Below are 23,996 nucleotides of genomic sequence, written 5' to 3' on the forward strand. Positions count from 1 at the left end.
TCTGGGAAACTGTACCACCGCGGATCTACACGACATTCTTAACGTAATACACATCAATCTAACACAGCTAGTTTGCGAAACTGTACCACCGCGGATATACACGACATCTGAACGTAATACACATCAATCTAACACAGCTAGTCTGGGAAACTGTACCACCGCATATATACACGACATCTGAACGTAATACACATCAATCTAACACAGCTAGTTTGCGAAACTGTACCACCGCGGATATACACGACATCTGAACGTAATAAACATCAATCTAACACAGCTAGTCTGGGAAACTGTACCACCGCGGATATACACGACATCTGAACGTAATAAACATCAATCTAACACAGCTAGTCTGGGAAACTGTACCACCGCGGATCTACACGACATCTGAACGTAATACACATCAATCTAACACAGCTAGTCTGGGAAACTGTACCACCGCATATATACACGACATCTGAACGTAATACACATCAATCTAACACAGCTAGTCTGGGAAACTGTACCACCGCGGATATACACGACATCTGAACGTAATACACATCAATCTAACACAGCTAGTCTGGGAAACTGTACCACCGCGGATCTACACGACATCTGAACGTAATACACATCAATCTAACACAGCTAGTCTGGGAAACTGTACCACCGCATATATACACGACATCTGAACGTAATACACATCAATCTAACACAGCTAGTCTGGGAAACTGTACCACCGCGGATATACACGACATCTGAACGTAATACACATCAATCTAACACAGCTAGTCTGGGAAACTGTACCACAACGGATATACACGACATCTGAACGTAATAAACATCAATCTAACACAGCTAGTCTGGGAAACTGTACCACCGCAGATATACACGACATCTGAACGTAATACACATCAATCTAACACAGCTAGTTTGGAAATCTGTACCACAGCGGATACATACGACATCTGAACGTAACAAACATCGATGTAACACAGCTAGTTTGGGAAACTGTACCACCGCGGATATACACGAAATTTGAACGTAATGAACATCAATCTAACACAGAGAGCAAAGTTGGCCAGTTGTGGTGCAATGGTCGGAACGAGAAAAAATCCCAACCAGTTAAATGGGTACACCGAGGTGGTTCGATCCAGTGTGCGCTCAACTGTCGGAGCTAAATCTGGCCTCTTCTAACACGGCTAGTTCGTTAAATTGTACCACTGTGGGGATATAATCAATTTTGGGCATAATAAACATTGATCTGCAACATACATCTTTTATCTCTACACTAACGAAAGTTAACAATGACAAATATATCTATGTGAGCCATTTAGTCACTCGTTATGCGAGTTTACCAGAACTTAACCAAGCAATATCAGATGATAATTAAAGCAAACTAATTAAGTCGATGTCCTTAGCGTATCTGTGGGTTGGATTCGTTATAAGAATGGTCTTTGATCAATGGAATGTTATTAACTATGTCCATATCAGGAACACAGCAAGTATTAACATATCATTGGTCTATTACACACAGTATTATATGTTTATTAAAGGTTATTTCCAGCTCGGACTCAAATCAACGAAAGGAAATTAATATCTTGTTAAAGAATGTATCGACGTCTTTTTCTGAGAATAATAAATATCAAGTTTTTTCTTGAAACAGGTCTGGAGCGACATCAGCTGCAAGGTGCATATTCGTATCTGGTTTAATAGGGAAATGAGAATGTTGTTGGCCACTTATTGTGAAAACATACAAATATTAAAACATACTTACTAATAATTGTGTTTGATTTGAAATCTAAAGATATATTCACCCCAAACTATAATCACATGGGTACATATCGTCGTTCTACGGCAAATCTTAAATTGTTTAACTTACTATTCCTGTGTTGAAATATATATAGGCGTGGCAAATCAATCAACGTGTCTTATTATACATGGTATAATTTACACACGTCTTTTCCGAGCCGCCATATTATATCTGTCACATACACACACTCATACTCACACATGGTATAATCTATATTATATATACATAACCAGACCTCTTCATCGTGGTTGCCGAGCCGCCATGTTATATCTGGAAAGGATTCGATGTCGTCACTGGAAGACAAGAGTCTGATAAACACGAATTCCCCGGATGTGAATCCAAGTTCGCGGGCAGCTAGTAAGATTGTCGCGGCGACCTCTGGCGTGAAGAACAGGAAGATGACTGACAAAAAAATAAATAATAATAATAATAATAATAATAATAATTAGGCGCAAATTGCATTTGTCCGTAATCCGTGTGAGAAACATACACACTTACAAAACAAGCGGAGACTCCGCTTCGTTTTATGTTTCTTATTGTTTAGTAATTTTTGTGAAATAACTTGCGTCAAATATTTGTTAAATTACCAGTCATAATTCATGTCTAACTGACACATAAAACAAATTAGCTCCCCCACCTACGTTTGAACGACGCTTGTTTGATTTCATTTCAACTCATTATCATGCTTATATCCAATTAAGGTTCAAGCACGCTGTCCTGGGAACCATCTGGGCTGTCTGTCCAGGACAGTGGGTTAGTTGTTAGTTTGTTAGTGGATTGTGAGAGAAAAGAGGTGTGTAGTGGTCTTACACCTACCCATTGGACCTTTAAGGTTGGAGCCGGTACCGGGCTGCAAACTCTGTACCTACCAGCTTGTAGTCCGATGACTTAACCACTGCGCCACCGAGGCCAGTCGCTTGTTTGAATACTCACTTCTGGCGTTCAGACTGGCGGTTTTCAGCGCCATGTGATACCCGTCCTCGCTGTCAGTGCGCGGGTCGACTCCCAGACTCACAGACACGAACTCCGCATCCTCGAAATGTTCCATGAAAGTCGCCACCTGTGTTGTCTTCCACTCGCTGGAGTTGTCGAACATGAATGCGATGTGGCGCCACCTGTACCGCCGCATGACGATTTGCAGGACATGGGGGTACGGGTGCAGCAGGTCGCTCGCGAGGCGGGTCACGGTCGCGAACTGAGTCTTGTCGTCCAGGCGAGCCGACCCGGGGTAGACCGATATGAGGGGCAGGTTCCAGTCGTTCGCCATGTACCCCAGTGTCTCGACCGCCGCGCTGCACGCTGGAAGATCATAACACAGAGGAAGTAGGTATGCAGAATTATTGTTGGCTGGGAGGGGGGGGGGGGGGGGGGGGGGGGGGCGTCTAACTTTTTTCTTCTTTTTTCCTTTTTTTTTTTTCTCTTTCCTTATTGGTGGAGGTGGAGAAATAGTGTGTCTTGGGGGTTTTTGTGATACTATGTTTTTTCTGCTTTTTGTTGGTTCGAATTTGGGGTGTTGTTTCTTTGTTGTTGTTTTTTTTCCATTTGTTGTTCTTTGTTTGTTTCTTTCTTTGTATTTGTGTTTGTTTGTGTGTTTTGGGTTTTTTTTTTTTTTTAACGACACCACTAGAGCACACTGATTAATTAATCGTCGACTATTGGGTGTAAAACATGCTATTAATTTGTTCACTGGCAAGGAATATGCCATATGGATCTTCCAAAAGACAGTAGTCAGAAATAGTAAGGTAGTTATTTACACATGCAGGGATGTAGACATGCAAATGTACGAGGGCGGTATGTACCTCAGTAGTAAAGATGTTCACACATTGTTTACCTGTGTTGGAATGCTACTCAAATAACAGTATTAAGTTTAAATTACTTTTTAATAAAGAAAGTTTGAACACCATAAAGTTGTATACGTTTTACTTGATCTTTAAGACAATTCTCACGTTTAACGTATCTGACAATCAGAAAATGGACTGATTTGGGTCAGCCAATGAATGATTCATGAAGCCAAGATAGGTTTCTATTTGATTTAACACATAAGGGTTCCATCCATGAAGGTTCATTTTATACTCAACTCGTATGGGGGATTGTTTACTTATCTAAGAATGAGCGTCGCTCTGGGATCGATTCCCGTTGGATGGCCTATTATGCTATTTCTCACTCCAGCCAGTGCTTCTCAACTAGTGTAACAAAGGCCGTGATATGTACTATCATGTATCCTGTGGGATAGTGCATATAAAAGATCCCTTGCTGCTAATCGAAACGACTAGCCCATGAAGTGGCGACAGCGGGTTTCCTCTCTTAAAATATGTGTGTCCTTAACCATATGTCCGACGTCATATAACCGTAAATAAAATGTGTTGAGTGCGTCGTTAAATAAAACATCTCCTTCCTTCTATACAAATATACAGGTACATGCTTGTAGGGGATGATATGATAGCATTCTTGGTAGGAAGGCAGACACGAGGTTGCAGGGAGTTTGCTGCATTGTAAGATGTTTCCAATAAAATATTTCTACCATTAAACTTACAAATTAAATATATGTTCTTGTTTAGAATATTAGAGTCTGTATATTCAATGTCTTTCGGGTCGTCTTAATATTTATAGGAAGCCCGAATTGAATTTTGTCTTCAAATAATTTCGTATGTACGAATAAAACTTATTTCAGGAAATAAAATGAAATTTAACCTAATACAAATATTAGAACAATCAGAAACAAGTTTAATATACAGCCACTAATATTTTATGCAGAAAAATATGTTTGGCATGTAATTACAATCGTTAAAAAGTTTCTGTTAGTCGATAACATCTTAAAAATTGCAGCAAATTCCGGAATAGGAATGTCCCTTTAAGATATGTGTATGTAGCTTTCGTGTAGACAAAGGCTACAGTTGTGTAGTTATGTATATAGGTACTTAGGTAAGTAGGCTGGTATATGGTTCAAATTAGAAGATATATATATATATACATTTCTGTTACATTCATTATAACGTAACGTCATCCCATTGGTCCAGACATAGCAACAGGACTTTGTTCATTTTCCGATGAACGTAAAAATTACGTCGTCAGGGAACTACTTTAACAGCTGTTTACAAACTATTTTTAGACTGGGGATGTCGGGGAACTCCAAGTTTTAAATATCAATAATATGAACGGAAAATAAATAATTGGTATGATAAACACTAAGTGTTTTAATAAGAAATATATTTTGGGGTATAAAATTAATTAAATAGTAACTTTATAAATTAAAAACTTAATCTGCACGTGCAACCCAGCGTTATCAGCGTTAGCAATGGACACAACAGAAATGGCAATACGTGGTTTTGATATGGATACTTCTGAGTTACTGGAAATATTTGATGATGACTTTGATGACGATTTAATAATGGCATCGTCTAATAGTGAAGATGGAATAAAACAAATGAAGAAAAACCTGGAATGCAACCCCAAACTAAACACGTCACAGAAGTCACAACACAGATTTAAGAAGTTAACCGAGGAACAGCTGATGGAACTAGAGGAATGTAAACAATGAAAGTCAACAAAAAGAAATACTAAGTGGGCCCTAAAACTGTTCTAGGGTAAGTTAACCTTCAAACAAATAGCCTATTACAAATCACTCAAACAACACCTTGGTAACTTTATCCAAAATGCTTACAATACACATTCTGCGAAACAAAATATTTATAGGAGTGAGAAAAATAAAAAGGATGGGGAAGGATGATTAATCTACAAGAATCCCTTGTGTAAAAAACAAAAAAAACAAACAAACAACAACAACGAAACAAAAACCCCATAAGCACCACCCTAAATAAGAGTAAAAGCAGTGTTACGTATAAAAAATAAAATAATAAAACGTCATTGAAAATGACGTCTTTAGGAATTTTTATGTGACACTTGTGCGCAATTGTTGATCATAAACTGGATATATTTTTACACATTATAAACCAAATATAAACCTATAAATGATAAAATCTCTGTATGAAAACAATTACCAAATTGTGTTAGCATCCCTAATTAAGTATTATTACAATTGTATTTTTCAGATTGGTATAGTGAAACAGAAGGCAGCATGGTTGATTTTAATTCTGTTACCAGCGAAGATCCGAATATTAAATTGCGAAAATTCTACGCTGAAGCCCAACCAAAAGATAAAGTTAAACGCGAAAATGTTATGTCTGCGGGCCAAGCTGTGGAATATCACAAAAATACCCTGAAAAAATGTACGCGCCGCACTAAACCGTCATCTGCATGACATAGGTCAAGATGTTGATATAGTGAAAGATAAACAATTCAAGACATCCAACGAAATGCTGGACAGCAAACTGAAATTCAATGTAAAGGAAGGCATTTCGCGAAGCACAAAACACAAACAAATAATAGTATCAGCTAACCTAGAGAAAATAAGTACCTTTCTCCATGAAAGCTTCATGCGTTTTAGAAATTGGTTCAATTTATCGGTCCACTTTGTCAGTCGTGGATTAGAATTCCACCAACAACTGAATTTAAAATCTTTCAAATTTTCAAAAGATGAAAATAACTGTGAATATGTAGCGATTGTACCACCAAGGTGGTGTTGATAGCGTGGAAGCACCTACTGACACACGGATGTATACAACTAACGATACTTACTGTCCAGCTGAAGCACTTCTTTCGTTAATCGAAAAAACTCACCCAGACGCCAAATCTCTATTTAATCATTGCTCAAAGGATGCCTTAAATTCTCCCAATAGTGAATCTGTCTGGTACACCACAGTGTTCCAGTGAAACAATCCCAGCTTACTCGCTTCATGGCCGACATTTGCAGGCAGTCGAAAACTAGCACAATATACACAGCACACTGCTTGCGAGCAGCAAGCATCCAGGCTATGAGTGATGCTGGCTTTGAAATGAGGAACATCATGTTTATGCGTGGGCATCGAAGTGAATCTGCTGTTAGAAGTTATAACAGAGATTTCCCATCCATACAGAAAAAACAAATTAGCAAAACTTTGTCGACAATGGCAAAACAGAAACTTGTCCCGTCTACTATTTCGGCGCCTCAAATGCTTGTTCCATTTGAAAATCCAGCAGTTCAATCAAGTTCGCACAATTTCACATCAACCGGGTTCATTTCTAATTCTTCTTTTCAAAATTGCACTTTCCAGTTTGGCGGCAATTGGCAATAATTAAATTAAGTGTGAATTGATGGTGCTGAAGATTGAAATCTTCTCGTGAGTGCATTAAAAAAATTTGCAACGTCATAACTTCTGATGACGTCATTTTATTTTTATATTTATATCTTGTATTACTGAGCGTTAAAGTTTAAGAAACAAATAAAATAATTCAAAATAAAATATGAACTTTTAGTAGTATTATTAATAAGTATGTTTGAAATTTAATTATAAGGATTGTCTGTAATTTCTATTACGTTCATCGGGGTATGAACAAAAAATATCATCCGCAAACTTCAGTGAGAACGGCTTCGCCGATTCACACAGTTTGCGGATGATTTTCTTTGTTCATACCCCGATGAACGTAATAGAAATTACAGACAATCCTTTTATATATATATATATATATATATATATATATATATATATATATATATATATATATATATATATAATATGGGGGGGGGGTGTAAAGAAATGTTTTATTCAAAGATAAAACCAATACATTTCATTTACTGTGGTAAGAACCACATAGATAATTAAAGGGGGAACCATCTCCTTGCACTATACTCTTTTCTATTAGCATTAATCCCGCAATCAGTCAAACAACTGACGGTTCAAGCACGTCTGTCATAGGCACATTCTCCGAATTTCCCGGCGGATGTATCCAAGACAGGGGCATCCCACAGGCAGAGCAGTACACACTACGGTCTTTGTTCCACACGTTGTGGAGCACTGGCTGTAACGAGAATTATCCCAAACGGCCTACCACTCCTATAACGACCGCACATCAAACGAGCTATTTTCAACTGTCAAATTAAAAATCTATAACTACATGTATACCATTAGGTTTCACTATTTTAACCTTGATTAAAAACGTTACTGATGTTAGTACAATAATTACGAGGTCTAACGTTAGTAAATATAATTTAAATTCATCTTTTCTATATGTTGTTTTCGTTTGTGGTTATTTTAGAAACTGAATCTTATAAATACATGTCTGTTAATTGAAGACGTTTGCTGTAACGTACCTGTTTCACTCGATAATGTTTAGACGTTTGCTGTGACTTACCTGTTTCACTCGATAATGTTTAGACGTTTGCTGTAACGTACCTGTTTCACTCGATAATGTTTAGACGTTTGCTGTAACGTACCTGTTTCACTCGATAATGTTTAGACGTTTGCTGTAACGTACCTGTTTCACTCGATAATGTTTAGACGTTTGCTGTAACGTACCTGTTTCACTCGATAATGTTTAGACGTTTGCTGCAACGTACCTGTTTCACTCGATAATGTTTAGACGTTTGCTGCAACCTACCTGTTTCACTCGATAATGTTTAGACGTTTGCTGTAACGTACCTGTTTCACTCGATAATGTTTAGACGTTTGCTGTAACGTACCTGTTTCACTCGATAATGTTTAGACGTTTGCTGCAACCTACCTGTTTCACTCGATAATGTTTAGACGTTTGCTGCAACCTACCTGTTTCACTCGATAATGTTTAGACGTTTGCTGCTACCTACCTGTTTCACTCGATAATGTTTAGACGTTTGCTGTAACCTACCTGTTTCACGCGATAATGTTTAGACGTTTGCTGCAACCTACCTGTTTCACTCGATAATGTTTAGACGATCGTGGATAACGGTTTTTAGTCCAGGAAAAATGGCCAAAAGGTCGGAAAAAATTAGTGTTTGTCGGTCAGATTTATTGTCTCGACATTTTGTGGATTCGTGTATCATCCAATTTCAATATTTAAATTAAGTTAGCTTTATGTTTTGTGGGTTGTGTGAAGTCATCATCATTATTATTAGTAGTATAACCATTATTATTATTATTATTATTATTATTAATATTATTATTATTATTTATTTATTTATTATCACCATCACCATCACCGTTATTATTATTAGTAGTAGTAGTAGTAGTAGTAGTAGTAGTAGTAGTAGTAGTAGTAGTAGTAGTAGTAGTAGTAGTAGTAGTAGCAGTACAATTATTAGTATGCTCACTTTGCTTCTGGGACAATTTTAATGTAAGATGTTTTGTTTTTAAATTATTTTGGATAGTATTGTTCAATTGTGTAAAAAAAAAAAAACATATTTGTGCTACATTATCAGTTAGCATTTGTATATTTTATGTTGGGAGGCAATGAGACCACCAAACCCCACCCCGACAAAACCCAACTTAAAAAGCAGTAAAGAAAAGCGCAACTATGTGAATCCGACAAGTTGTTGATAATTTTAAGTTCGCCAACTTTTTGTTGGTGGGCGCTTGTTCAAATCTAAAATAAATAACAGAAAATCCTTATACTTAAATTTGAAAAATACTTATTAATGAAAACACAAAACTAGATCATATTTTAATTAGGTTTAAATAAATAAATACATAAAGGCCCACTTACATGTTCCAATGAAGGCCGTGACGTTGTCGTTGTAGTAAGCTGCCGCGGCCGCCGTGGCGACGTAATGGTTTGTACACCTCGACTCAGTCGGTCTGAACACAAACCTCAGGTCGATCGTTTCGTTGTACATCTTCCGGATTCGATCCAGGGCCATGTCGATCCCAGGGACGAACCTCAGGTACCCGTATTCACTCGTGTCGTTCCGGTTGATCGTCACAACTGTCGCCACGAACGGAGCAGAGGTAGCCGGGATCGGTGTAAACGTAATCGAAGCGAAGATCAGAACCAATACGTTTCTGATTTCAAATTTCGTTTTCTCCATCGAAATAATAGCATGCAATCAACAGTTGTATGAAAATGGTTTTAAAGTTTGTCTTTGTGGGGTTTTTTTTTATCCGAAATACACAATTAATACGCATATGATTTGAAATTTCCCTTTCTCCATTGGTATAATTGCTCGTAATCAACGGTTATATGAAAATGATTTTAAAATATGTCGAGCTTTATTGTCTGAAAGTCACAATTAATACGGATTTGATTTGAAATAAAACGACGTTTTCAATTGCTGCATGAAAATGCTATTAAATTATATATTTTTCTTCATCCAATAATCACAGTTAATAAGCACATGATTTGAAATTTCGCTGTCTCAATCGGAATAACCCACGTACTCGAGGACTAATTGTCAGTTTAAATGTTGTACGAAAATCGTGAAATATGTCCGAAAATCACAACAGATAAGTGTATGATTTACAATTTCGTCGTGTCCATCAGAATGAAAACAGGTATTCGAGGATTAATTGCCAACTTAAGTCTTGTTTGGAAATGTGTAAAATATGTTTTCTTCATCCAAAAATCACAATAAATACTTATATAATTTTAAATGTATTTAAGGATGAACACATACTCAAGAATTCCCAAGTTAACGGTTGTACGGAAATATTTTTAAAGTATATTTTTCTTCATCTGAAAATCACTAATACGAATATAATTGGGCATTTCGTAGTCTCCGTTGAAATAAAATCATGTAGTCAGTCATTACTAATATAAGGAATGAACAAAATGCTTTTAAAATAGGTTTTCTTCCGAAGAGCACACCTAATACGTAAATGAATTTGAAATTGTGCTGTCTTCTTTGGGATAAAACCACACAATCGTTGATTAATAGTCAACTGAAGTGTTTACGAAAATCTGTAAATAGTTTCCTTCATCCGAATAATCACAACGATTATATATATATAACATGAAATGTCGCTGTTTCCATTGGAATAAACTCATGCAGTCACGGATTGGTTAACAATTTAGTGTTGCACGGAAATGGTCTTGAAGTGGTTTCTTTCAAACGGATCACTACCGATTGACTCGGTGCTTTGCCATTTCTGACTTATACTCCACGATTGGCATTACAAACATTGTGGTAAGTACTGTCCTGCCTATAAAACATGCATACAGAAGGTCCAAACTAACGCTTGTAGTTGGAGCAACATATATGGCAGAAGCAGGTTTCCTCTCTATTAATCTTGACTATTTGTTGAACTAAGCCTACGTAAAACATCGAACAGCCATAGTTTGACAGTCTCCGATATGTCGTTAAACAGATAGTCCTTTCAGTTGCTTTTTATCAAACTACATCTCGTTTTTCTAAAACAAATGTCCAGAATTGTTTTTTGTCAAGCAATGGAATAATTTGAAGAATTCCAACCAACAATCAGATCAATGGCATAAATGTATCATTAGAAAGTCATCTCTCTCTGCCGGGGTAATCGTATTTAACTCGTTCTCAATCACCGCTTTGTTATACGGCGAACGATTTTTAACCTTCTCTTTTGCGCACTTCCCAACAACATCTCATAGATTTAAAATATTGAAACAACTTCGTGAAATAAACCAATGAAGGAAACGCCCGTTTGATACTAATTGGAGTTTATAGAGTTAGCGTGCACCGCGGTGCCTCATCGATATTTGCACTGTCGTTCAGTGTTTGGATGTTTGAGGAAATTAAAGATGATATTTGTTTAACGAAAACTCAGTACATTTCTAAACCACGGCTGTTTTGTGTCTAATATAATATGGTTATTTCGATATTTGTTTAAGAGACTGGGAGAAACAGGGGGAAACAGGAAGAGATAGGGACGGATAGAGATATAGGCAGGTAGATAGACAGATATAGAGACAAAGACAGAAAGAGGGAGATACGAAGATCGAGAGGGGAGGGAGATAGAAGGTGCGAGAGAGAGAGAGAGAGAGAGAGAGAGAGAGAGAGAGAGAGAACGAGCGAGCGAGAGAATGTGTGTATGTCTGGTGGGGGGGGGGGGGGGGACAGACAGACAGACAGACAGACATAAACACAGACACGGAGACCGATAGAGACAAAACAAAACAAGAAAGAAAGATAGGCAAAAAAACATATATGAAAATACGTACATAGACAGACATACATACATGGAGAGACAAACAGAGAAACAGAGAGAGAGAGAGAGAGAGAGAGAGAGAGAGAGAGAGAGAGAGAGAGAGAGAGAGAGAGAGAGCGAGTCAGACAGACATAGACAGACAGACAGGGAGAGACATACATAAAGAGACATACAGAAAGGAAGAGAGACATACAGACAGGAGGAGACATACATAAATAAATACAGAGATACAGACATACAGGAAGAGACAGACAGACAGGGGAGACATACATACATAAATAGAGACAGAGATACAGACATACATGGAGAGACATACAGACAGGGGAGACATAAATAAATAAATACAGAGATACAGACACACAGGACGAGACTGACAGACAGGGAGAGGATAAATACATACATACATAAATAAAGACAGATATACAGACATACAGAAAGACACATACATATAGGGGAAGACAGACATACAGACAGGGAGAGGATAAATACATACATACATAAATAAAGACAGATATACAGACATACAGAAAGACACATACATATAGGGGAAGACAGACATACAGACAGGGAGAGACAGAGACTGAGACTATGATCCAGGATATTACAAAGTTTGGGCTCACAAAAATCTACAAAGGGCACAATTTGGTTTGTCAACGGTTAATGAGCCAAACTTTCGAAGTCAGCGACATGTATTTAGGATGTGTGGACGTCCAGTAGCATACTGCATCGAAACGTCTTGAAAGATTCTTAATAACAGAGTATTGTGTTAGAGGGACATTCCTGAGTTTGCTGTAATTTTAAAGATGTTATCGTCTAACAGAGATTTTTTAACGATTGTAATTACATATGAAATATATTTTCCTGCACAACATATTAGTGGTTGCATCTTAAATGTGTTTCTGATCGTTCTAATAATTGTACTAGATTAAACTTCATTTTATTTCCCTACCGGTATGCAAGATGTTCAATATCTGTGACATTGTGACATTTCGTTACCTTATTTCATCGTAGTTTCGTTCATATGTAATCAGAGTTTAATCAAAAATGGGTCTAGGCGTGGCTTTCAGATCATACACAGTTTTGCACGGAAGTTTAATCAAAAACGGATCTAGGCGTGGCTTCCAGATCATACGCCGTTTGTGGTCCTTAACCATATGTCCGATGCCATATAACCGTAAATAAAACATTTCTTTTTTTTTCTTTCAGTCTCGATATGTTATATGGTTTAATAGTACTGTATGATCCGCGGGGGACGGATTTACCTCAGACGGTTGAGTGCTCACTTGAGGTGCTTGCGTCGCAGGATCGAACCACCTCGGGTAATTCATTCAAATGATTGGGATTTTTTCTCATTCCGACCAGTGCACCACCACTGGTCAAAGTCCGTGGTATGTGTTTTCCTGTCTGTGGGAAAGTGCACATAAAAGATCCCTTTCTGCATTAGGAAAAATGTAGCGGGTTTCCTCTGTTGACTACGAGAATTATCAAATGCTTGACATCCAATAGCCGATGGTTAATGAATCAATGTGCGCTAGTGGTGAAGTTAAGTCAAACAAACTGTGCATGGTCCGTTTGTGTCAAATACAAATAAAACTATTTCTCAAGAAAGCTAATTTTAATACTGGGGTGGAAAAAAACAGCCAAGGTATACGGTTTTACCTGCATTATTGCTTGTAATCGATAATTTAAATGAAGGTTTGCGATTTACTATAGCTATGTAGTTATCCATTAGTTTCCATCATACCGGTATTGACAAAAAAGAAGAGATTTAACCTATGCAATTTGATGGCATTTATTTACTAATAATTACTTCAGATAGTGTATAACCCTAAAAGAAAATATTCGTCGTTAATTACCTTACAATAAACATGAAAAAGAGAAGAAAAAAAATAGATAGAAAAGCGTATACAAATTGAGTTATTTCCCTTACATCACTTTTTCAATATCATTTTAAAACATCGTTCCCGTCAAACCGGCCTCGGTGGTGCCGTGGTTGAGCCATCGGACTACAGACTGGCATGTACAGCGTTCACAGCCCGGTACCAACTCCCACCCAGAGCGAGTTTCAAAGATTCAGTTGGTAGGTGTAAGACCACTACAGCTCTTCTCTCTCAGTAACCACTAACAACTAATCCACTGTCCTGGACAGATAGCCCAGATAGCTGATGTGTGTGCCCAGGACAGCGTGATTGAACCTTAATTGGATATAAGCACAAAAATAAGTTGAATGAATGAATGTTCCAGTCAATTGTTGGACAGTATAAATTAGTGATTGTGTACCACATGTGATAGGCCTTCTGAAATTGCCTTCACATGTTTTAAAGTTAAAGTTTGTTTTAACGACAGCACTAGAGCACATTGATTAACCAAGCATCGGGTATTGGATGTCAAACATTTGGTAATTCTGACATGTAGTCATCAGAGGAAAACCGCTACATTTTTCCTAATGCAGTGAGGGATCTTTTAGATGTACTTTCCCAGACAGGAAAGCACACCACGAACTTTGACCAGTTGTGGTGCACTGGTTGGAACGACGAAAAAAAAACTAACGAGTTGAATGGATCCACCGAGGTGGTTTGATCCTGCCTGTGACGCAAGCAACTCAAAGGAGAACTCCACAGACTGAGCTAAACCCCGCCACTGATATGTTTTAAGACTTGTTATTCATAAGGAATAACTAGACTTCCAGTCGGAACTTTTAGTACAGTTTTTACCTCATACTGACTTTTACTCTAAATTTTAATTTGATCTATCTGTGATATTTGTATTTTTTATACAGCTTTTGTACACTGTGTTTTAATTTAGCTGTTTAATTTTTATATTGATGTTGATCAACACTTTATTTGTTTGCATTTACCATAGTTTGACCGGCCTCGGTGGCGTCGTGGTTAGGCCATCGGTTTACAGGCTGGTAGGTACTGGGTTCGGATTCCAATCGAGGCATGGGATTTTTAATCCAGATACCGACTCCGAACCCCGAGTCTCAATGGGTAGGTGTAAGCCATTTGCACCGACCAGTGATCCATAACTGGTTCACCAAAGGCCATGGTTTGTGTTTTCCTGTCTGTAGGAAGCGCAAATAAAAGATCCCTTGCTGCCTGTTGTAAAAGAGTAGCCTATGTGGCGACTGCGGGGTTCCTCTAAAAAACAGTGTCAGAATGACTATATTATGTTTGATGTCCAATAGCCGATGATAAGATAAAAAAATCAATGTGCTCTAGTGGCGTCGTTAAATAAAACAAACTTTACTTTACTTTTTGTACCATAGTTTGACACTCAATAGCCGATGCATTGTTCGTGCTACGGTGTCGTTAAACATGCATTCATTACAAGAGGGCATCCTGCACTTTAGCTACGTACGTTGACAATTACATTTAATTTAGTTTTGTTTTGAATTGATAGGAATCCGAGCCAACACTGAATGGACAAGGTTAAACTATTTTGAATAAGATTTTTATAAAACAAAGTTAAGATGGTGCAGTCAACGTTAAAAAATGTAATCTTATGTACAAAAAAAAGCCTTAGGTAGCATATATTGTATATGACAATATAAAATAAAATACAATTATATTTAAACCGCCGCCCCATTTTAGAAACAAAAGGCACAGAAATGGGTGAAAACATAGCATCATTTTATTATGATGTATTACTAAACCTGTTTACATATATAATTCAACAGCTGGGAGCGCGTATCATTTATTTTATTATGAACCGTTACAAAACCTGTTTATGTATTGAATTCGACTGCTGGGCTACAGGACGATATACTTGAGACAAATTATAATTTTACTACATACTTACTTTAGATTCGCGTTGCGAGTTTGGAACTGAAATGTTTTGTTTTTGTTTTTGTTTTTTTTTGACATGCATTGTATTTCAAATTGCTCAATTTTGTATCGATATGAAATTGTTGCATTATAAGTTAAGATTATGTAATGGATGTTTTGCTATATAATACGTGAAACTGTGGACTCGGTTGAATGGTGAAATCACACAGTAAAATGCATAGAGCGATGCTAGTTGATAATAATAACAAGCAACACGTTGATACACGTTATTGTGCATCCCGAAAATTATATCTTCTACATTGGTTGAATGCATTCGTTATTTCCAAGGGGCGGGACATAGCCCAGTCGTAAAGTGCTCGTTTGATGCGCGGTCGGTATAGGATCGATCCCCGTCGGTGGGCCCATATGGCTATTTCAGGTTCCGGCCAAAACACCACGACTGATATATCAAAGATTGTGGTATGTGCTATTCTGTATGTGGGATAGTGCATTACAAACGATTCCTTGCTGCTAATCGAAAAAGAGTAGCCCACGAAGTGGCGACAGCGGGTTTCCTATCTCAATATCTGTGTGGTCCTTAACCATATGTCCGATGCCATATAACCGTAAATAAAACATTTCTTTTTTTTCTTTCAGTCTCGATATGTTATATGGTTTAATAGTACTGTATGATCCGCGGGGGACGGATTTACCTCAGACGGTTGAGTGCTCACTTGAGGTGCTTGCGTCGCAGGATCGAACCACCTCGGGTAATTCATTCAAATGATTGGGATTTTTTCTCATTCCGACCAGTGCACCACCACTGGTCAAAGTCCGTGGTATGTGTTTTCCTGTCTGTGGGAAAGTGCACATAAAAGATCCCTTTCTGCATTAGGAAAAATGTAGCGGGTTTCCTCTGTTGACTACGAGAATTATCAAATGCTTGACATACAATAGCCGATGGTTAATGAATCAATGTGCGCTAGTGGTGAAGTTAAGTCAAACAAACTGTGCATGGTCCGTTTGTGTCAAATACAAATAAAACTATTTCTCAAGAAAGCTAATTTTAATACTGGGGTGGAAAAAAACAGCCAAGGTATACGGTTTTACCTGCATTATTGCTTGTAATCGATAATTTAAATGAAGGTTTGCGATTTACTATAGCTATGTAGTTATCCATTAGTTTCCATCATACCGGTATTGACAAAAAAGAAGAGATTTAACCTATGCAATTTGATGGCATTTATTTACTAATAATTACTTCAGATAGTGTATAACCCTAAAAGAAAATATTCGTCGTTAATTACCTTACAATAAACATGAAAAAGAGAAGAAAAAAAATAGATAGAAAAGCGTATACAAATTGAGTTATTTCCCTTACATCACTTTTTCAATATCATTTTAAAACATCGTTCCCGTCAAACCGGCCTCGGTGGTGCCGTGGTTGAGCCATCGGACTACAGACTGGCATGTACAGCGTTCACAGCCCGGTACCAACTCCCACCCAGAGCGAGTTTCAAAGATTCAGTTGGTAGGTGTAAGACCACTACAGCTCTTCTCTCTCAGTAACCACTAACAACTAATCCACTGTCCTGGACAGATAGCCCAGATAGCTGATGTGTGTGCCCAGGACAGCGTGATTGAACCTTAATTGGATATAAGCACAAAAATAAGTTGAATGAATGAATGTTCCAGTCAATTGTTGGACAGTATAAATTAGTGATTGTGTACCACATGTGATAGGCCTTCTGAAATTGCCTTCACATGTTTTAAAGTTAAAGTTTGTTTTAACGACAGCACTAGAGCACATTGATTAACCAAGCATCGGGTATTGGATGTCAAACATTTGGTAATTCTGACATGTAGTCATCAGAGGAAAACCGCTACATTTTTCCTAATGCAGTGAGGGATCTTTTAGATGTACTTTCCCAGACAGGAAAGCACACCACGAACTTTGACCAGTTGTGGTGCACTGGTTGGAACGACGAAAAAAAACTAACGAGTTGAATGGATCCACCGAGGTGGTTTGATCCTGCCTGTGACGCAAGCAACTCAAAGGAGAACTCCACAGACTGAGCTAAACCCCGCCACTAATATGTTTTAAGACTTGTTATTCATAAGGAATAACTAGACTTCCAGTCGGAACTTTTAGTACAGTTTTTACCTCATACTGACTTTTACTCTAAATTTTAATTTGATCTATCTGTGATATTTGTATTTTTTATACAGCTTTTGTACACTGTGTTTTAATTTAGCTGTTTAATTTTTATATTGATGTTGATCAACACTTTATTTGTTTGCATTTACCATAGTTTGACCGGCCTCGGTGGCGTCGTGGTTAGGCCATCGGTTTACAGGCTGGTAGGTACTGGGTTCGGATTCCAATCGAGGCATGGGATTTTTAATCCAGATACCGACTCCGAACCCCGAGTCTCAATGGGTAGGTGTAAGCCATTTGCACCGACCAGTGATCCATAACTGGTTCACCAAAGGCCATGGTTTGTGTTTTCCTGTCTGTAGGAAGCGCAAATAAAAGATCCCTTGCTGCCTGTTGTAAAAGAGTAGCCTATGTGGCGACTGCGGGGTTCCTCTAAAAAACAGTGTCAGAATGACTATATTATGTTTGATGTCCAATAGCCGATGATAAGATAAAAAAAATCAATGTGCTCTAGTGGCGTCGTTAAATAAAACAAACTTTACTTTACTTTTTGTACCATAGTTTGACACTCAATAGCCGATGCATTGTTCGTGCTACGGTGTCGTTAAACATGCATTCATTACAAGAGGGCATCCTGCACTTTAGCTACGTACGTTGACAATTACATTTAATTTAGTTTTGTTTTGAATTGATAGGAATCCGAGCCAACACTGAATGGACAAGGTTAAACTATTTTGAATAAGATTTTTATAAAACAAAGTTAAGATGGTGCAGTCAACGTTAAAAAATGTAATCTTATGTACAAAAAAAAGCCTTAGGTAGCATATATTGTATATGACAATATAAAATAAAATACAATTATATTTAAACCGCCGCCCCATTTTAGAAACAAAAGGCACAGAAATGGGTGAAAACATAGCATCATTTTATTATGATGTATTACTAAACCTGTTTACATATATAATTCAACAGCTGGGAGCGCGTATCATTTATTTTATTATGAACCGTTACAAAACCTGTTTATGTATTGAATTCGACTGCTGGGCTACAGGACGATATACTTGAGACAAATTATAATTTTACTACATACTTACTTTAGATTCGCGTTGCGAGTTTGGAACTGAAATGTTTTGTTTTTTGTTTTTGTTTTTTTTTGACATGCATTGTATTTCAAATTGCTCAATTTTGTATCGATATGAAATTGTTGCATTATAAGTTAAGATTATGTAATGGATGTTTTGCTATATAATACGTGAAACTGTGGACTCGGTTGAATGGTGAAATCACACAGTAAAATGCATAGAGCGATGCTAGTTGATAATAATAACAAGCAACACGTTGATACACGTTATTGTGCATCCCGAAAATTATATCTTCTACATTGGTTGAATGCATTCGTTATTTCCAAGGGGCGGGACATAGCCCAGTCGTAAAGTGCTCGTTTGATGCGCGGTCGGTATAGGATCGATCCCCGTCGGTGGGCCCATATGGCTATTTCAGGTTCCGGCCAAAACACCACGACTGATATATCAAAGATTGTGGTATGTGCTATTCTGTATGTGGGATAGTGCATTACAAACGATTCCTTGCTGCTAATCGAAAAAGAGTAGCCCACGAAGTGGCGACAGCGGGTTTCCTATCTCAATATCTGTGTGGTCCTTAACCATATGTCCGATGCCATATAACCTAAATAAAATGTGTTGAGTGCGTCGTTAAATAAAACATTTCCTTCCTTCCTTCTTCCTTCGTAATTTCGTCCTGAGTACACACATATTCCAGAACGCTTATCGGAATAACAGTGCCTCTACCGAATGGATTATATAGATAACGTCGGATGACGTCGGATATCTGCTTTATCATATAAAGGTAAGAATGGGAAATCCACCCAAGCGGAATTTCTCATTCGGCATGAACAGCTATTATTTCTGTGAAAAAACACCTATTATTTCTGTTATTTCAGACACATTGTACGATGACCTAGAGGTCAAATGAGCGATTTTGTAATGTAGCTTTGCGTGTGGTGTCACATGAGTGACGTCAAAAGTCATATCCTGCTACTATACGGATATGACTTTGCTTTATCCGTTATCATATCCTGTCAACAGAAACGGTGGTTGCAGAATAAATAAATGTTTTATGGTTCACATTATATAAGCTTATATTAATAGCACATCATCTCAAAAAAACTTACACGATTTTAACAGACACACTGAATTATGTTAACACGACTACAAATTTCAGATATTTTGAACAGTGCATATACAATATTCTTACACACACATTGGTGAGAACACCATGCGTTATACACATGGTTGTCAACAAATGTACGTGTGTTAACACTTTCAAGACATACGACTGGCTGCACCTAAGTGATGACCAGGTTAACAATGTCATACAACCAATGAAAAACTATACGATGGAAATCAATTAGACTGTGGCATATAGTTAAACTGATATTCATGTGTCTGTGACGCGTAAGCCAGCTACAGGTGCAACGGCTGTCGATTTTTTTTTTTTTTTTTTTGCTTAAAGCCTGTTTTTGAGGATATGTAAGAAATAGAATAATACATTTGTGTCCTTTAGATACCATTTATCTCACAACTCGTTGTTTAAAAACGTATCAAATTCGGTTTTGCTCGCTGGATACATTTTAAAACAACTCGTTGTAAGGTAAATGATATCTAACGGCCACTCATGTAGTATTATCTATATAAACAACTCGTTGTGACACAAATGGTATCTAACGGCCACTCGTGTATTGTTCTCTATATAAACAACTCGTTGTGAGATAAATGATATCTAACGGCCACTCGTGTATTGTTCTCTGTATAAACAACTCGTTGTGAGATAAATGCTGTCTAACGGCCACTCGTGTATTGTTCTCTGTATAAACAACTCGTTGCGAGATAAATGCTATCTAACGGCCACTCGTGTATTGTTCTCTATATAAACAACTCGTTGCGAGATAAATGCTATCTAACGGCCACTCGTGTATTGTTCTCTATATAAACAACTCGTTGCGAGATAAATGGAATCTAACGGCCACTCCTGTACTGTTCTCTATAGAGAGAACTCGTTGTGAGATAAATGGTATCTAACGGCCACTCATGTATTGTTCTCTATATAAACAATTCGTTGTCAGATAAATGCTATCTAACGGTCACTCGTGTATTGTTATCTATGTATCTGTATTGTGCTGGTATCAATTTACACGTCTCGTACTTCGCACCGTGACCAATGACTCCGTGGTAGAGCAGCTTTCGTCGAACTGAAGAAAATCTACCGCCATTATCGACAGAAATCAATATTGTATGTTCTATGGTTGTTCTGGGGTTTTTCCATTTGACACAGACATATGCATTCCCACAAATCTTCGTTTGATTGTGTTTAATACATATACATCAACATGTTAAGTTTCATTCCGTTTGGTGAGCAACATTTGCGCTCTTTTAAAGCGTTAACTGTCTAGGGCCGTACCTTGATCAAAATGTCCTGTATGCGGTTTATCCCCCGTGTCTGCCTATATTGTGGTGTGTTGCGTGTCACTTCATACTTTGTTCATTCTCGTGGTACCAGGTGATAACATCGGTAAGCGCTATTTATAAATCGGCGATAACGAAATCGGGAATTCACGATTTAATCTACCGTGTGCGTTAATGTGAAATGTCTTCCTCCTGAATAAAGTAGATTTGAATCATCAACTAACATAAAACAAACAAATCGATCATCAGACCTTTTAAGTATGGTAATGCACAGAATCGCGTATTAAAACAACATTAATTTTTCGCATATGATATGACGTGAATAATGTATATTGTAAAATCAATGCAAGTGAACCTAAAAGAGTCTACGACTGGACTGTAAAAAGACGATAAATTTAAATACAACTCCCATTTTTGACATCAGTAGCTCTGTCTTAAAGTAATGTTATAATGATGAAGACGATGACGATGATAACAATATTAATGACATTGATTATGATGACGACGATGATGATGGTAACAATATTAATAACAGTGGTTATGATGACGACGATGATGATGATATTAATGATAAAAATGATGATGATGGTAATATTCATGACAGTGATAATGATGGCGACGATGATGATGCTATTAATGATAGGATGATGAGTATCATGATGATGGGACTAGTAGTCGTACTGTTAATTGCTGTTATTATTATTATTTGTGTTGTCGTCATTGCTATTGCTGTTGTTGTCGGTATTATTGCTGTGTTGCTGTTGCTGTCGTTGTTAAAACAAACCATTAAGAAACATAATACAAACTGTGCATACCATAGCCGTGAAAATCGATAACACACATTGAAGTTAAATCATAAATAGAACATAGGCCAGCTTACAAACTCGTTCCGTTTTCCGTGTTGGACTTTCCCAGTTCCTCGAGAATACCTGCAAGTTAATGTGGCGTGGATCTCCTAGTTGAATATTTAACGACACCTCGGCACAAAAATATGTATAGGCTATTTGGTGTCGAATAAAGGCAGGTATATGAATGTGATTAGCTAATGTATAAAGAGCTGTGGGGAAAAGTCCGATACAATACAAAAACGAAAAGAGTATAATTTAAACATTTAAGAATTGAATGTGGCAAAATATATACACACGAATAGATATAATCAACACACTTTATGTATATTGCTGTTTTTTGTTTTGTTTGTTTTTATTGTTGATTTTTGTTTAAGTATTATTATCTGGGGCCAAGAAAGAAAAAAAAGAGAAAAAGGAAAAGATGTTATGTAAGGAATTAGTATTGATAAAAGAAAGTATTATGAAAAGGTGTGTGAAGGAGTAGTGCGAAGAAGGTATTTTAGAAATAAATGTATCTCAATATTTGATAGTTTTAATAAACATTTATGATGTTTGAAATAAATTATACCACTGCTCCCATTTTGTCTTGAAATCTTCATAATTACCATTTTAATATAAGATACATTTTTCAGTTTTCAACTTTTCTCTAATTATAGTTTTTAAGGCAGACACGTTAAATTTTTGTGTTTGTATTTTCATGGAATAAATGTATTTTATGCTAATAATTAAGCAATTTATTGCATATGTATTTGTTTTTTTAAGCAGACCCAAAATGGCAATATGTTTATCTATAATTGTGCAGTCTCCTATAGTATTCAATAGAAAATCTTTAACATAACAACAATCATAAAATAGATGTTCAATTGTCTCTGGCATATGATTACAAAACGTACATTTATTTGAATTAAAGGGACACACCCTAGTTACGGCTAGTTGTTAACCATTACGGCGTTGTTTTTCGCTATTAAACCCATTTTTTCACAACTAAAATTGCACTTTACTTACCGTTTATTATTTAGAATATACATTTCCATTCACCTGAAGTGTTTTTTTTTGGTAATCCTGGTAATCCTGGTGTTTGTAATACCACAAAATGCATTTTTCGTATTTCTGAAAAACCAAATTATAATTTATTTTGGCTGGATGGAACTAGGGTGTGCGGCTTTAATCTACAAACCTGTAACACACTTAGATAACGTTTTTATCAAATGGAGTGAAAAAGCAGTTTTATATCGATAAATACCATGTGAATCCCATGTCCCAATTGCTTGAAATAATTTTGAAAGTTAGTATTCTGATGTCGACGGTAGATGTCGCTCGAAGCACAACAATGCCTACGTCACGACAAATTTCACAGACTTGGGGGGCGTTCTTTTCACCTCTCCTGGACATGTTCCAACTGTTCTGTCCTGGTTGTATCCCCTCTCCAGATATCGTAGGACTTAGCAAAATTATTGGTTTTAAGGGTTTGTAACGTTTTGTATTGAGATACTTACTTGTCTGAACTTTATTGTTACTGAAAATGTTCACGAACTGTGAAGAAAAATCTCACAAATGAACAACAACAAATCGGATGTTGATTTCGCGAACCGTGCACGAGAAAACAAACCGAACCAAAATGATAACGGTTACGTGGTATACCAACGTCTGTGACATTGAAATGGAAATATCCCGTCTAAAAATAGATTAGACCTTGTCTGCTCAACGGGTTTTTTCTCAAACGTGCGTCCGTTTTTCAGAAATACGAAAAATGCATTTTGTGGTATTACAAACACCAGGATTATCAGGATTACCAAAAAACACTTCAGGTGAATGGAAATGTATATTCTAAATAATAAACGGTAAGTAAAGTGCAATTTTATTTGTGAAAAAATTGGTTTAATAGCTAAAAACAACGCCGTAATGGTTAACAACTACCGTAACTAGGGTGTGTTCCTTTAATATAATGTATTGTATAATGAAATGTGTTAGTAGCGAGAAATCT

The 23,996-nt window shown here is 37.1% G+C and overlaps 2 protein-coding genes across 2 annotated transcripts in view; one reads left to right on the top strand and one right to left on the bottom strand.

Moving 5' to 3' along the window:
- Positions 1-2,759, bottom strand: part of LOC121377818 (atrial natriuretic peptide receptor 1-like) — a 62,515-nt gene extending 59,756 nt beyond the window's left edge. Inside the window, 2 exon segments of the mRNA XM_041505917.1 lie at positions 2,028-2,194; positions 2,726-2,759. Coding sequence (XP_041361851.1) covers positions 2,028-2,194; positions 2,726-2,759 — 201 coding nt within the window.
- Positions 2,760-2,790: 31 nt separating this feature from the next.
- LOC121376810 overlaps positions 2,791-23,996 on the top strand; it is a 32,575-nt gene continuing 11,369 nt past the window's right edge. The window contains exon 1 of the mRNA XM_041504583.1: positions 2,791-3,115. Coding sequence (XP_041360517.1) covers positions 2,832-3,115 — 284 coding nt within the window. The 5' untranslated portion in view covers positions 2,791-2,831. The remainder of the gene's footprint in view (positions 3,116-23,996) is intronic.

Source organism: Gigantopelta aegis, chromosome 7, assembly GCF_016097555.1.
Source record: "Gigantopelta aegis isolate Gae_Host chromosome 7, Gae_host_genome, whole genome shotgun sequence".
Taxonomy (NCBI): Eukaryota; Metazoa; Mollusca; class Gastropoda; order Neomphalida; family Peltospiridae; genus Gigantopelta; species Gigantopelta aegis.